General features: G+C 43.6%; 1 protein-coding gene across 1 annotated transcript in view; it reads right to left on the bottom strand.

Annotated features, from left to right (window-relative positions):
- The window catches only part of LOC139384189 (nesprin-1-like), a 170,882-nt gene that overhangs the window by 77,357 nt on the left and 76,849 nt on the right, over positions 1–16,676 (bottom strand). The window contains exons 48-65 of the mRNA XM_071128908.1: positions 16,565–16,666; positions 16,107–16,310; positions 15,662–15,869; positions 15,237–15,349; positions 14,811–15,016; positions 14,108–14,549; positions 13,583–13,755; positions 13,283–13,370; positions 12,855–13,076; positions 12,443–12,607; positions 11,712–12,068; positions 5,272–5,408; positions 4,158–4,335; positions 3,745–3,927; positions 3,388–3,531; positions 2,224–2,388; positions 1,870–2,042; positions 1,487–1,640 (exon numbers count right to left, since the gene is read on the bottom strand). Coding sequence (XP_070985009.1) covers positions 1,487–1,640; positions 1,870–2,042; positions 2,224–2,388; positions 3,388–3,531; positions 3,745–3,927; positions 4,158–4,335; positions 5,272–5,408; positions 11,712–12,068; positions 12,443–12,607; positions 12,855–13,076; positions 13,283–13,370; positions 13,583–13,755; positions 14,108–14,549; positions 14,811–15,016; positions 15,237–15,349; positions 15,662–15,869; positions 16,107–16,310; positions 16,565–16,666 — 3,414 coding nt within the window. The remainder of the gene's footprint in view (positions 1–1,486; positions 1,641–1,869; positions 2,043–2,223; positions 2,389–3,387; positions 3,532–3,744; positions 3,928–4,157; positions 4,336–5,271; positions 5,409–11,711; positions 12,069–12,442; positions 12,608–12,854; positions 13,077–13,282; positions 13,371–13,582; positions 13,756–14,107; positions 14,550–14,810; positions 15,017–15,236; positions 15,350–15,661; positions 15,870–16,106; positions 16,311–16,564; positions 16,667–16,676) is intronic.

Here is a 16,676-nt window from a genome sequence, read left to right as displayed (position 1 = left end):
AATATAACTTTTGGACTTTTCGTCCGACCTTTCCACTGGACTTGCACGTGCTTTTGGATTTGTTTACCAAACGCCCTAACAAAAGGAGGTATATGGACATAAATTCTGAACTTTATCGAACAAATCAAACATTTATTGTGGAACTGGGATTCCTGGGAGTGCATTCTGATGAAGATCATCTAAGGTAAGTGAATATTTATAATGCTATTTCTGACTAATGTTGACTACACAACATGGCGGATATTTCTTTGGCTGGTTTGGGCTCTGACCGCCGTACTCAGATTATTGCATGGTATGCTTTTTCCGTAAAGTTTTTTTGAAATCTGATACAGCGGTTGCATTAAGGAGAAGTTTATCTAAAGTTCCATGTATAATAGTTGTATCTATGATCAATGTTTATGATGAGTATTTCTGTGAATTGATGTGGCTCTCTGCAAAATCACTGTATGTTTTGGAACTACTGAACATAACACGTAACACGCCAATGTAAAATGAGATTTTTGGATATAAATATGCACTTTATCGAACAAAACATACATGTATTGTGTAACATGAAGTCCTATGAGTGTCATCTGATGAAGATCATCAAAGGTTAGTGATTAATTTGATCTATATTTCTGCTTTTTGTGACTCCTCTCTTTGGCTGGAAAAATGGCTGTGTTTTTCTGTGACTTGGTGATGACCTAACATAATCGTTTGTGGAGCTTTCGCTGTAAAGCCTTTTTGAAATTAGACACTGTGGCTGGATTAACGAGAATTGTATCTTTAAAAAAAATCATGGCATGACACAGTGTTAGTGTCACTTTATCAAAATGTTTCACAAGGCAGAGGCACATGACAAAGATGTCCTCTTTCACCATTATTATTGGCACTGGCATCAGACATAATTTCCTCTTTCACTGTTCATTATTTGCAATCACATTTCCCATTGACTGTCAGTAAGAAAAAGTAGTATACACTGAGTGTACAAATCATTGAGGCCATCTGCTCTTTCCATGACAGACTGACCAGGTGAAAGCTTTGATCCCTAATTGATGTCACTTGTTAAATTCACCAATCAGTGTAGATGAAGGGGAGGAGACAGGTTAAAAAATGATTTTTAAGCCTTGAGACAATTGAGACGTTTATTCATTTAGAGGGTGAATGGGCAGGACAAAACATGTAAGTGCCTTTGAATGGGGTATGGTAGTAGGTGCCAGGTGCACCGGTTTGTGTCAAGAACTTCAACGCTGGAGTTTCTTTTTCACTCAACATTTTCCTGTGTGTATCAAGAATGGTCCACCACCCAAAGGACTTCCAGCCAACTTGACACAACTGTGGGAAGCATTGGAGTCAAAATGGGCAACATCTCCGTGGAACGCTAGAGTCCATGCCCCGACAAATTGAGACTGTTCAGAGGGAAAGGGGGGGGGGGGGGGGGTTGCAACTTAATATTAGGAAGGTGTTGCTAAAGTTTGGTATACTCAGTGTAGATGACCACGGGTACCTTGGCTTTGCCCAGGTTGGCAGTTTTGTCTCTCATCTCGGAGCATTGTTTGTCTCTTGGGTCCAGGCTCTCCTCAACACGCTCCACCCAGCCCACAAACTGACACACGTCCTCCTGGTAGCTGGTCCACTGGGAGAGGGCTCCCTCCAACTGGCTGTGAGGGAATACAGTGTAGTACACATAAATATATCACACAGTTAGCTGATCGCCACTAAAGGCACTTGTACACTGTCTCAACATTGACCAACATTCTTAAGTTGGCAGTTGTGTTCAGAATGTTCACAGTAAAAACAAATATTCAATTTGATCAGATGTTATCATAACCCAGTAAGTATTCTACTAAGGCATTCTAATCTTTCAGGACATTAAAAAGAGAAGCTAACCTTTTGCATTGGATGGAGGCGGAAAGCAGGGTATCCCAGGAGTCTTTGAGGTCCTGGATGTTCTTGCAGACTACTGGTACACCCTCTACTGATGTGTTCCTCTGGACAGACTCTCCCCTGGTGACCAGCATCTTCAGCTGGATCTCCTTCTCCTGACGTGCTGTCAGCAACGCCTGAGACACATCAAGGGTCAATACATGTATTACAAAATGAGTTCAGACATCTGGAAGGCAGTAGCAATGCTAACTTAGCTACCCGTTCGTTACATACTGGAGATTTAAAACAACTTTTACTCTATAATCCAAGTCCAAGTTTATCTTAGCTTGATGTAGGTCAGAGGTGGTTGTACTGTACCTCCAGCTTGATCATCCTGCTGTCCAGGACATTTTTGTCTGCTGTGGGAGTGCGGTAGGTCTGCAGCATGTGGCTGGTGTCGGCCACCCAGTTCTGCAGCTCTTTCAGCCCCTGGGAGAACAGCTGGTGCTCAGTGACGATACGGTCGATACGGGAAGCCTTCTCCTGTAGAAGCACAAAGCATAGCACATGTCATAGGTCAGTCTCTTGCACACTCGTAACAAATTCAACTCAAAGTGAACCTGGGATTTGTGTATACAAATGCCATAGGGCTAAAATTCAGTATGGAATAAAAGAAGAGCAGCAGTAATTTTGTAAGTTTACATTCTTGGTTACAGTATTTCATTTTTCAGCTATAAGATTGGAAATTCATTGATTATATACATAATTTTAACCGGAGAGGTGACTCAAACCTCAGTCTCGTTCCTCCTGCCTGCCCTCTTGCAGGTGGACAGGCGGGCAGGCAGGTGTTGGTTACCTTTGTCAGGTTGGTTAGAGCTAAGTACTGAGCGGAGAGCTGCGAGACACGGTGGACAAAGCTCTTTCTGGCTGCATGTCCATCCCACAGTAGCTGGGCCTTCTCTCTGAGCCTTATCAGCTGAACCTCTTGAGAGGCTAACTCCTCGAGCACAGACTGCAAGGGCACAAGCAGGTTATCACAGAGACTGAAGCATGCAAGCCAACACACAGAGACAGTTAGCCAAGTTAACATAAACACTTACAGACCAGGGTTGTAATGACATGGAAGAAAAAGCCGACTGGGCCAATGTTATGAACATGAAATACTGTCATGACATGGCAATCGAAAGAAGGTTAATGAACACAACAGACAAAGATGTTTGAAGCGTTTGAAAACATTGAACAGGGCTGTTAAGTGTCAACTCTTTAAACAGTTATTATTTACGCCGCATTGAACACACATACAGCAGAAGCATTTGAAAATAGAATGGGTAGATAGCAGGGCAGAAATGAGCAGTGAACAGTTATGTTAAGCTTTGACAGTGCGATGAAGGAACTCCATCACTGATTCACAGTGACTGAGCTGAAATGGTGAGCTTCTATAACGGCCATGCTGGTGCCTGGCAGGGCATGGTGATTGGTGGGATGATGGGACAGTTATGAGGATAGCTCTTCGTGATTTGACAGGCTGAGAGCCATGTATACCTGCAGCTTGTGCAACTCCTGCTTTTTGGCAGTGAGGTCATGGAGTCGTGTGCTGCTCTCCTGTACAGCAACCTCTGTCCCGTTCAGCCACTCCTGAAGAGGCTCCACACTCGCCTCAAAGTCCTTCATCTGAGACTGGAGGTTCTGAAATAGGAGTGAAACACACGCACCCTCTGATACACAATTCAAAACAGGTTTCAGCATCACACAAATTGCTAAAATTGCTAAATGCTTGCTCTCGAGACACAGTAAAGTACAATGAGTGTGAATTTGTATTTTATTTTATACAATTTGAATAGATGACATATTCTCACCACTTAAAGGATTCACATGCTGTACTTTACATCAATTGATTACCTGTAGGGCAGTCTCCCTCTGGTGCAAGTTGGACATCAGAGTCTTCCAGTCTTCTCTGGCACTGCTCATTTTGGCCCGGACAGCATCTACTCTGTCTTTGGCAGCGATACTGACCACCAGCTCACCACTGAGCACTACAGCATTTAGTTTGGAGTGGCCCTGCTCCCTGTCACTCAGGAACTCCTTGGGGGTGGAGACAGAATGGCCAAGAGATAAGATGCATTCTTTAAAAAAGAATGTCCAATTCAATCAAATGTGCTTGCAAGGCCAAATGTGTTTAAGGACAAAAGGTTTCCTGGACAGATTAGAAGCGCTTTAATAGAGAACTTCCATTGAAGAACTCATGGAGGTCATCCATTGAACCTGATGGACTAGGCTTGATTTGTGTCCAGGGAAACTGGGCCTTAACGTACCTGTATCTTCTCCAGGCTGGAGGAGGCCTCGCTGAGGTTCTGAGGCACATCAAAGCACTTGGCTGTGTTGATTTTGGCATTGACCAGCCACTGCTGGAACTCTCGGAAAGCGGCACGGAACTGCTGCTCCAGAAGCTTCTCTTTGTTTTGGCATTCTCTGGAGGCCTGCAGGCTCAGCCTAGGAGGGAGAAGAGAGGACAGATAATTGTATACAGCATCTACAGGGCGGTATTCTGACTTGTATACAGCATCTACAGGACGGTATTCTGACTTGTATACAGCATCTACAGGGCGGTATTCTGACTTGTATACAGCATCTACAGGACGGTATTCTGACTTGTAAACAGCATCTACAGGGCGGTATTCTGACTTGTATACAGCATCTACAGGACGGTATTCTGACTTGTATACAGCATCTACAGGACGGTATTCTGACTTGATTACAGCATCTACAGGGCGGTATTCTGACTTGTATACAGCATCTACAGGACGGTATTCTGACTTGTATACAGCATCTACAGGACGGTATTCTGACTTGTATACAGCGCCAACAGGGCGGTATTCTGACTTGTATACAGCATCTACAGGACGGTATTCTAACTTGTATACAGCGCCTACAGGGCGGTATTCTGACTTGTATACAGCGCCTACAGGGCGGTATTCTGACTTGTATACAGCATCTACAGGGCGGTATTCTGACTTGTATACAGCATCTACAGGACGGTATTCTGACTTGTATACAGCATCTACAGGACGGTATTCTGACTTGTATACAGTATCTACAGGGCGGTATTCTGACTTGTATACAGCATCTACAGGACGGTATTCTAACTTGTATACAGCGCCTACAGGGCGGTATTCTGACTTGTATACAGCGCCTAGAGGGCGGTATTCTGACTTGAGATCTGATTCTGCATACTTAACATTTTGGCTCTCATTGACATCATTAAACAAGTAAATGATTTACTTATCTCAACTTGGAATCAGGCCCATAGCGTATGTAATAGCTTTGCAACAGAACAGTATGTAATACACACTCCAAAAACTATTTAAACAAATTATTTGAATGTCATGTATAGTAAGACCCCATCCATCATGCTGCTGAATGACTTACCTGTTGTACTCCTTGATAAGGGAGGACACTCTCTCTGACTGAGTACCCAGGTCCTTGGAGAACCGACACAGACCGTTGAGCTGGAACTTCAGACTGTCTGACATGGGCTCCATTTTGACTAGACCTTCCAGAGTGTCCTGGGTGGCACAGACACAATGAGAAGTTGCTTTAGAGGAGAGTGAATGGAGGATTGTGAATGTAGCCTCGAGGATATGGTGATTTTTCCACTTTGAAAAGTAAACAGTCATCATAAGTATTATGGATCTAAGCCTTCCTTTAATGTTACATTTCGTTTTGGCATTGCAGCAATACTAAAAGGACCAGTGCAATCAAAGATGTGATTTTCCAGTGTCTTATATAGACTGAGTGTACAAAGTGATGTCACTTGTTAAATCCACTTGTCAGTGTATATGAAGGGGAGGAGACAGGTTAAAGAAGGATGTTTAAGCCTTGAGACATGGATTGTGTATGTATGACATTCAGAGGGTGAATGGGCAAGACAAAATATTTAAGAGCCTTTGAACAGGGTATGGTAGTAGGTACCAGGTGCACCGGTTTGTGTCAAGAACTGCAACACTGCTGTGTTTTTCACGTTCAACAGTTTCCTGTGTGTATCAAGAATAGTCCACCACCCAAATGACATCCAGACAACTTGACGCAACTGTGGAAAGCATTGGAGTCAATATGGGCCAGCATCCCTGTGGAATGCCTTCGACACCTTGTACAGTCAAAGCCCCAACAAATTGAAGATCTTCTGAGGGCAAAAGTGGGAGTGCAACTCAATATTAGGAAGGTGTTCTTAATGTTTTGTATGCTCAGTGTACATTTTCACACTATGTGGTTGGAATAATACTGTAAAATTGTGAAAATGATGATAATGCCCTTTTAGTGTAAGAGCTGTTTGAAAAGCCTGTTTTGGTGGGATGGAGTTTTGGCCCTCCGACTTAGTTAATCTACCAATAAGAAAGACAGTGTCACGGATCCCTCCGGAACTTTCATTATGCACACCTGGCCCCTATTCCCATTGATTAGTAATTGTATAAGTGTGCCCTTTGTTCACCATTGTCCTGTCGATTATTGTTACAATGTCCGTTGGTGAGTGTGAGTACCTGTGCTGTGGGTTTTGGCTTTCGCGCCATTGTGGATTGTGCAGAGTTACGTGTTTGTTTGGTCTTCGTCCCCGTGTCTTTACACAGCACGCCGTAATTTGGGCTGAATAAAAAAAACTATTACGCATTCCTGCTCCTGTCTTCCAAATCACTGTTACCAACGTGACAGACAGTTCCAAACCTCTCTGCCAATAACAGTTCATTTTCAGTTTCCCCCTCTCTGCTCAGACCACTCCCAGACAGTCCTATCAACATTCTTGCTTGAGAAATTGCTCTTTGCTAAGAAGAATTTTTACATGTATTTTTTTTATTTTAATTTAAAACAATCACAGTACTTAATTGTTACCCATAAATGATTTGATATTGAGAAAAAAATGGCTGCAATAAACCAGGGGTATCTAATTCATTTTGCCCTGGGGGCCGCATTCGGTCTTCAACGAAGTCCGGAGGGCCGGCACTGAAAACTAGTTATACTGTATTTGAAAAAAAAATCTTCTATCGTTTTTGGATTTTTTGAAAAATTCTCCCTGGCTGTCTAGTGATTATTAGCGAGCTGGCCAGTCAAGAAACTGTTTGAGTACATTGCCTTCAGAAAGTATTCACACCCTTTGACTTTTTTCCACATTTTGTTGTGTTACAGCAGGGGTGTCAAAGTCAAATGGACGGAGGGCCAAATAAAAAAATCAGCTACAAGACGAGGGCCGGACTGTTCGAATGTTCATTGAAAAATTTTTAAATGACGCATATAGTCTAGTGAACCTAATTGAACCTACTGAAAACCTAACAAATATATTACAATATGATCAGATAAATAAAGCAATATTTTCTTATGGCTCTGTCAGTAATCTTTAATTTTCAACAGACACAAAAGACAAATTTCCTTTATATAAATATCCCCATAACATGAACATTAAATGAAAGAAACCGGTATTCAAGGCACCATCAGTAGACTATATTTTCTATTTTAGCAAAAGTGGGCTAAATTTACTTCAAAGAAAAAACAATAATAGCAATTTTCTATCATCCACTCAACTGAAATATTTTTAAAATATAATTGGATTGAAATACAAAAAAATTAAGTGCAAAAATCTATTAATCAAAAACAACACTTTGTTTAAGGAGAAGTAACATGCAGTGAAAACAAATATTAAATTTTAACTTTTAAACTTGAACTGAGTAAAAACTCTAAATATGTGATTGCACAGTAATGTTCACTTGTTTGAGGTTGAGGGTGATACTTGGTGGTGTCCCATCTTTTCCACAAGTTCATCAATGTTCGGGGTAAGGCTCTGAGCTGAAGAAATCCTCAGAATTGAGTGGAGGTGTTCAGCAGTAAGTCGACTTCTGTGTGATGTTTTGTTCAGGTTCATCAAAGAAAACAGTTGTTCACACAGGTATGTGCTGCCAAACATAGACAACGTTTGAGCAGCCTGGATGCGCAGCTGGGGCATTGTGCCGGGGAGGAAACGGGCAAACTCCGCAGCACCCACTGCCGCATATTTTTCCCTCAGTGCATCATTGCATTGGAGGTCAATCAACTCCATTTGGAGGTTTGGTGGTGAGCTTTCCACGTCAACAGCAAATGGGTTACCGAGCAGTTCCAACCTGCTTTTTTGTGCTTCAAAGTCAGCAAATCGGCGTCGAAAGTCAGTGGTAAGCATACCTATTTTATCAGCCAACTGTGTGCTCGGGAACGCACTGGTAGAGAGCTTCTCTTTCATGGTCTGGCAGCTGGGAAAGTGGCTCAAATTTTCTTTCCGCATCTGCGTCTCCCACAGAGTCAGTTTGGTTTTAAATGCCTTCACTGTACTGTACATATCAGAGATGACACGATCCCGACCCTGCAGCTGCAAGTTTATTGCATTCAGATGACTCGTAATGTCACACAGAAAAGCCATTTCACACAGAAACATTTCGTCTCGGAGTTGTGTTGTGTCTTTCCCTTTGCTGTCCAAGAATAGACAAATCTCCTCACGAAGCTCGAAACATCTTTGAAGCACCTTTCCCTGGCTTAGCCATCGCACCTCTGTGTGATAAGGCAAATCACCATGCTCCGTTTCTAACTCCGTCAGAAATGCCTTGAACTGGCGGTGATTCAAACCTTTGGCTCTGATAAAGTTAACTGTGCGCGTGATGATGCTCATTACATGCTCCATTTTCAAGGCTTTACCGCACAACGCTTCCTGGTGTATGATACAATGATAAGCTGTCAGCTCACCTGTCGCGTTTTCCTCTTGCATCTTTTCCCGTATCTTCGCCACCAGTCCGCTCCTGTGTCCACACATCGCAGGTGCTCCGTCGGTTGTCAAACCCACAAGTTTTTCCCAAGGCAGCTCCATCTCATTTACACATCTTGACGCCTCTTCATACAAATCATGCCCCGTAGTTGTGCCATGCATAGGACGTAAAGCCAAAAACTCCTCTGTCACGCTTAGGCTGGAGTCCACTCCGCGGATGAAAATTGACAACTGGGCAATGTCAGAAATGTCGGTGCTCTCATCCACAGCCAAGGAATATGCAATAAAATCTTTTCCCTTTTTCACAAGCTGCTCTTTTAGATTGATGGACAACTGGTCTACTCTCTCGGCAATGGTGTTTCTGCTCAGACTCACATTTAAAAAGAGTTGCCTTTTTTCTGGGCAAACTTCGTCACAAACTTTAATCATGCAGTTTTTGATGAAATCCCCCTCCGTAAATGGCCGGGCTGATTTAGCGATCTCTTCTGCCAAAATAAAACTGGCCTTGACAGCAGCCTGGCCTTGTGATTTGGCTTTTTTGAACAGAGCCTGTCGAGATTTGAGGCCTCGTTTTAATTCCTCTGCCTTTTGTAGCCTTTGTTCCATGTCCATATTCTTGTTTTTGTCCGCGTGTTTCGTTTCATAATGTCGTCTCAGATTATACTCTTTCAGTACCGCCACACTTTCTCCACACAGAAGACACACAGGTTTTCCAGCTACCTTCGTGAACATATACTCCGACTCCCACCTTGTTTGAAACCCCCGGTTCTCAGTATCCACCTTCCGTTTTGCCATTTTTGATGGGTATCTGAAAGTTAATTTTACTGTGATGCTGACGACTGCTGTGCCAATAAATATTGAAATGAAGCAGCCTACTGCTCGGTGCGTCACCTTTGCATTGTGGGAAATGTAGTATTGGTGCGTGTAAAAGATCTGCGGGCTGCCGGCTTGCTGCGGGCCGGTTCTAATAATAAATCAAGATCATCCCAGGGGCCGTAAAAAACCTTCTTGCGGGCCGGATGTGGCCCGCGGGCCTTGACTCTGACATATGTGTGTTACAGCCTGAATTAAAAATGTATTAAATTGAGATTTTGTGTCATTGGCCTACACACAATATCACACAATGTCAAAGTGGAATTGTGTTTGTAGAATTTGTCGGTCTTGAGTATTCAACCCGTTTTTTATGGCAAGCCTAAATAAGTTCAGGAGTAAAAATGTGCTTTACGAGTCACAATAAGTTGCATGGACTCACTCTGTTTGCATTATTTTTGTAGGACTACCTCATCTCTCTTCCCCACACATACAATTATTTGTAAAGGTCCCTCAGTCAAGCAGTGAATTTCAAGCACAGATTCAACCACAAAGACCAGGGAGGTTTTCCAATGCCTCGCAAAGAAGGGCACCTATTGGTAGATGGGTAAAAATGTAAAAAGCAGACGTTGAATATCCCTTTGAGCATAGTGAAGTTATTAATTACACTTTGGATTGTGTATCAATACATGCAGTCACTACAAAGATACAAGTGTCCTTACGAACAGTTGCAGGAGAGGAAGAAAACCACTCAGGGATTTTACCATGAGGGCAATGGTGACTTAAAAAAAGTTACAGTTTAATGGCTTTGATAGGAGAAAACTGAGAATGGATCAACAACATTGCAGTTACTCCACAATACTAACCTAAATGATAGAATGAAAAGAAGGAAGCATGTACAGAATAAAAATATCAAACACAAATTAATCGTGTTTGCAACAAGGCACTAAAGTAGAACTGCAAAATATATGGCAAACAAATTAACTTTATGTCCTGAATACAAAGCGTTATGTTTGGGGCAAATCCAACTCACATCACTGAGTACCACTCTTCATATGTTCAAGCATGGTGGTGGCTACATCATGTTATGGGTATGCTTGTCAACAGCCAGGACTTTTTTATGATAAAAAAATGGAATAGAGCTAAGCACACCAAAATCCTAGAGGAAAACCTGTTTCAGTCTGCTTTCCAACAGACACCGGTAGACAAATTCAACTTTCAGCAGGACATTAACCTAAAACACAAGGCCAAATATACAATGGAGTTGCTTACCAATACAACATTGAATGTTCCTGAGTGGCCAAGTTACAATTTTGTCTTAAATCGGCTAGAAAATCTATGGCAAGACTTGAAAATGGCTGTCTAGCAATGATCAACAACCAACTTGAGAGAGCTTGAAGAATTTGCAAATCATGTGCATATCTTGAACAATCCAGGTGTGCAAAGCTCATAAGCCCCATTTTCATTGGCACTTAGAATTCAACCTAGGTTGCCTAGCTCGAATTGCGTTTCCACTTCCTCCAGAAATGAGAAATTATGGGCTGACTGTTCTCAAAAAAAGTTTATTTGTGTAAAAATGAATGAAGGATCCGGTGGTAATTGTGACATGTCTAACTACTGCAGTATTGCTTCTCCATGTGCTAGCTAACAGCAGCAAGCCCAGACGAGCTAGCTAAACATGGTGCCAGCTTCCAGCAGTGATCAACTGCTTGAAGCATATTAAGTGCTTCACTAGCCAGAATTCTAATCGAGCTGGCACCAGTTGTGAAACTGGGCTGTGCTGGCCCGGGTTTCCCTCGACCCAGCTCCAATTTGAGAATTCCATTCGAGCCAGATAGAATTTGTCCCTAATTTTAAGTGCCAGTGGAAATAGAGTTTTAGAGACTTACCCAGAAAGACTCACAGCTGTAATCGCTGCTAAAGGTGATTCTAACACGTATTGATTCAGGGGTGTGAATAATTATGTAAATTATCTATTTCTGTATTTAATTTTCAATAAATTTGCAAATATTTCTGAAAACATGTTTTCACATTGTCATTATGGGGTATTGTGTGTAGATGTGCAAGAGAGAAAAATCGATTTAATCCATTTTTAATTCAGGCTATAACACAACAAAATGTGGAATAAGTCAAGGGGTATGAATAGTTGCTTAAGGCACTGTAGCTCCACCCACTGCCCTGATTGGACCCCTCTGGATCCGTATGATTTCATACTGAGGCTGCATTGAGCCTTTAAACAGTATATATAAGAACATATATAAGAACACCTACAAATGAGCCTTACCTTTGCAATCTGCCAGCCCTGCACAGCCACCTCCCTACTGTTTTTCCCCTCTGCATGAGAGAGCCTGTGTCTCCACTCCTGTAGCTGACTGCTAAACTCCTGCAGGTCCACCTCCAGCTGAGCAGCCAAGCAGTTAAACTCCTGTTCGGAGCTGGCGAGTTGGGAGAGAGCAGTCTCCAGGCCTGCCCTGTTCTGCAGTGCCCCGCGCTCCCACTGCTCCCAGGCAGACAGCAGGGCTGCCTCCTCCCTCTCCACTGCCTCGAAGCCCGCGGAGCCAGTGTGGTCCCTCGTTGCAGCCCCACAACGCTGCACCCGGCTCAGACGCTCTCGGCCACGCTGCCTGGAGTCTATCAGCTCCTGAAGTTGAACATGGAACAATGAAACAAGAAACATTCAACTGTTACTGTTACTGCCAACTACGTCAACTGTTGTTAGCTACTGTAACTGACTACGACTGTTATTAGCTAACTGACTATTCTCCATTTGTCACTCTGACGTCCTATAGAGGCTAAACGCAGACTAAGAGAGAGACACATTTCTTTATGTGAGGGTAAAATGTATTTATGATCCTGTGTGCCTCAAATACTGTGAGTTATCTTCTTATTTTCTCATCTATAATGATTACTTTTAAAACGTAGCATTGGACTAAACTATAATAAGCTTCCCTATGATGTGTCAACAAGGGGATGATGGACATTGAGATACTGTAAGTGATGCTTGAACATCCTCACCTGGACTTTGGCAAGTTTCCTGTTTACAGAGGTGGAGTCTCCTGACAGGTCAGACCAGCGCTGGAGCTCCTCCTTGGCAGAGGCCAGCCAATCATTGAAGTCCCTCACAGCTTCCAGGTAGTGCTCATGCTCTGTCACTCTGTTCTCCATGGCCTGAACCTTACCCTGGGGGATGGACAGCATATAGAGACTGGGTTAGGATGTTTGCCCATAGAGTACACTGTGAACCAGGACTGTTAGGATATTTTCTAGATGCATTAACAACAGATGTTTCAACAACCAAACTAGATGGATTACAGCTGATAACACAAAAAGAAAATGGTTTCTACCATTATCGTCAGACTTAATGTTCTTATACAAAGGAGAGACGTATGTACTTAACTGCCATCCTCTAGGAGCAGGGCTTGATTACCTTGACGACAGCGGTAATGTCAGCGAATTGTGCATTGAGTTCCATTCTCTGCTCTGGTCCAAAGGCCTGGTCACCTGTCTTCTCATGCAGCTCTGCAGCCGTCTCTGTCAGCCTGGCCAGTGGTGCTGCGTGGGCCTCCACGTCAGCCTGGAGGGCTCTGAGACGCTCCAGGAGATAGGCCTTCTCCTTCAAGCCTGGCTGCTGGTCCAGGGCCAGACCCACCTACATTTACATATATCGTTAAATTACTAATACATTTTAGCAATCTAGCGAATGTTCTTATCCAGAGTGACTTACAATCAGTGCATTCAAATAAGGAAGGTAAAACCACCATATATCACAATCAATCAAGTGAAACCTTCAAAATAGCCCATTCATGCTAAATCAGTGGTAGTAAGAAAAGACTAGTGCGTTCAGCCGAATCTCACCTCCTGCTCCACAGACTCCATCCACTGCTGCAGCTGCCCCTTACTATCCTGGTAGTTACTCCACTGGGCTACTGTCCATTCCAGACGACTGAGGGAGGATACACACATGTAGAGATTAAACATAAACAGAGGTGATAGATAGATAGATAGATAGATAGATATAGATAGGTATAGATAGATAGATAGATAGATAGATAGATAGATAGATAGATAGATAGATAGATAGATAGATAGATAGATAGATAGATGGATAGATAGATAGATAGATAGATAGAAAGGAAATACAACAGTATACAGTACCTGTGACAACTCATGGAGGTCATGAGCATGCTGGCCCAGGCGTCCTTCAGGTTCTGTAACTGGGAGCAGATGGCCTCCTGTCCCTCCACACTGTGGTGCTTCAGAACCTGCTCGCCCTTCCCTACCGCCATGTTCAGCTTCACCTCGCCCTCGCCTTTCATCAGCAGGATGTCCTGGAACACACGAAGGAAGTGTCAAAACAAATCCAATCCAACTTTATTTTAGTTTAGTTGAAGACCTGTTCATCAACCATGGATAACATTGCTCATTGAAATATTGACCTTCAATGCCTCAAGCTATCATATTGCTAAAGACCAAAGTAAGGTGTCTATTTTAGGGCCAATCTGAAATGGCACCCTATTCCCTATATAGGGCATTACTTTTGTGCAGAGTCAATTAGGGTTATTTTGTCTGATCTGTACCAGAAATGTTATTTTCCAGTTGATATGCCTTTCCAACCCTGCACCAAAATACTTTTATTCAAGGACTATTGAGTTGAGCACACCAATTCTTGATTCTACTAACCTGTACCAGTCCCAGTCTCTTCTCCAGCGTCACCTTGTTCCCCAGGGTACTATTGAGGGTCCCCAGTCGTTCCTTCATCCCGTTTAGCCAGGACCAGGTGCTCTGCAGGGTCTCCTTAAATGCTTCCTGTTCCTGTAGGTTTACCTGGCAGCACCTCAGCCTCTCCCTCACCCTCCGCAGCAGAGCCTGGTGCTGAGACTGCAGCCCTGCAGCCGCCCGCGTCTCGCCACCGTCGCCCCGTCCACCTTCATTCAAGACCTGTGACTCCTGACACAGTCGCTCGAAAGAGTCCCTCTCTTTGAGCACTTCCTGGTGGTATTCCTCCACCCCCTCCAGTGTTGCCTTCTCAAGACCCCTGTGTTTCTCCTCAGGCAGCTCTGAGGTCACCCTCTGCTCCATGTGTTCCAGCCACTGCCTCAGCCTCTTCAGACGCCCCTCAAACCTGACAGAGAGAGATATTATATCACCATGTCACAGTCAGGGACTCACATCTATGACTGTATTCCTGAGGCCCACTCCTGGGCTTCAAGAGTGCGTCTCAATATTATAAAGCTCAAAATTCTAAATTATCTTAGTCCCCCCCCATCTGTACTGATGTGAAAGAGCAACATCTGGATAGGCCTGGATAAGTTAAGATGAAAGAAAGGAGAGGAGGAGACAAAGTCTCTTTATATTATTGAGATCCATCCCAAGTATATTTTACCCATTGAGTTGTGCAGTGCTGTCCTCCAGGGCCTGCTGGTTGAGTCTACACTGCTCAACATAGCGGTCCCAGTCCTGCTGGATGGAGGAGAGGTGCTGCTGCACCTGGCCAGCACTGGCCTTAGGGAGGTGGAGCAGGAGCTTCTCCCCTTCCTCACACACCTGAGTCAGACGTACCTCCCCGTCCTCCACACGCTCCAGCGCCCCCTAAAGGATAGGAAGTAACATGTCAAGGGAAACACTTGAACAAGATTAAATCTAATCCTGGACAAAAAAAGCAGAATCAAGGGAAAATGTTAATGAAATAGTTTTTAGTCAAGGCCTAGACTTAATCTGCGTCAAAGAAACCGACCCTAAGCGATTGAGGATTAATAGTATATTTGAGGGTTATGGTTTCTATGGGTTCTATGCTATGTTCGGACTGTACCTTTAGCTTCTGGAGTTTACGCTCCACGATGCTAGTGTCTCCTGATTGGTCAGAGCACTCCTTCACTACCTCCCTCTGCCCAGACAGCCAGCTATGGAACTCCCGAACCAGCTCTACAGAAAAGAGAGAGAGATATCATCATCATCACCATCATCATCTTATTCATTATATTGTCATTGTCATGGTCCCAGAGCAGTTTAGAATAGACTAGACTACTCCGGGAGTATTTTTACTGCTCTAATTACATAACCAGTTCATAATAGGAATAAGGCACCTGTGGGTTTTGTGATATATGGCCAATATACCACGGCTATGACCAGGCACTTTGCGTTGCGTCGTGTGTAAGAACAGCCCTTAGCCGTGGTATATTGGCCATATACCACACCTCTTAATTATAACCCCTCTTAGGAACCAGCCATCCTCACCGTTGAAGTGTTTTTGCAGGCCGTGTTGCAGTGAGGCCAGGGTCCTGGAGGAAAGCTGGTTGACAGACTCATAGCCCTTGATAAGGTCAGTGAGTGCACTACCCAGCCCAGCCAGCTCCTCAGAAGGGTACTTCCGACACAGAGTGTTCAGGCTCTCCCTGGTGGAATCTATGCTGCCTTGCTGGTTCTGAAGGTCCTTCTGGAGCTCCTGTTATGCAATTTACATACATACGAATTTAACACATACAACAATAATAATATAAAGAATAACAAGTGTGAGCTCTCAGAACAAGAACTTAGTATAGTCGGGAAGAGGGAAAAGGCCTTGTTCAGGAAAGAGTGAGGTGGAAAGCGATGGTGGATGCCCTATGCTCCCAAGGGGGCCAAGAGGACTAAGTCAAGAAAAATCTCAGGTAAAACCTGTTTCAATTCAATGTCTACCTACCTTGACTCTGCAGATGTCCTCTAGGTCAGAGCCAATCGGTGAGCTCGTCAGGGACTGCTCTATGCTCTTCAGCCAATCAGACATTTGGGTAATGTAGTCCTCTAACTGCTTCCTCTGGGAGCTGAAGTCCCTGAGGTTTCCCTTGGCCTGCTCACATAGCTTCTGCACCTGGCTCAGCTTTTTCCTCAGGTCTGCCTCCAGCACCTGAAATAAACACACAGAATATTGATTAGCTCCTGCTGAAGTTGTATGGGGCAAACCAACAGAGGATGAGTTTACCTAAATGTTTTAGCACTATTGTTCATCCATTGCCTATCAATGAATTTAAAATGATCCTAGGGAAACTCACATTGTGTCAGTTAGTTAAAAAGTTGCCCTGAACTTATAGAACTTCAAAGAAGAATTTCCAAAACTATAGATGTCTGAAGTTTGGGCTTCAAACCATTCGTGTGCTGTACCTGTAGTTTGGCGGGAGTGTCCTGGCTACAGTTGAGTTGCTTCAGTTCTGACACTTTCCCTTGCAGGGTCACAAGCTGGTGCTCTTTCTTCCCCATCTCCAACTGGATAGAG

The sequence above is a fragment of the Oncorhynchus clarkii genome, chromosome 25, assembly GCF_045791955.1.
Source record: "Oncorhynchus clarkii lewisi isolate Uvic-CL-2024 chromosome 25, UVic_Ocla_1.0, whole genome shotgun sequence".
NCBI classification, from domain to species: domain Eukaryota; kingdom Metazoa; phylum Chordata; class Actinopteri; order Salmoniformes; family Salmonidae; genus Oncorhynchus; species Oncorhynchus clarkii.
Note: the sequence above shows the minus strand (reverse complement) of the source record. Positions and strands in the feature narration are given on the sequence as shown.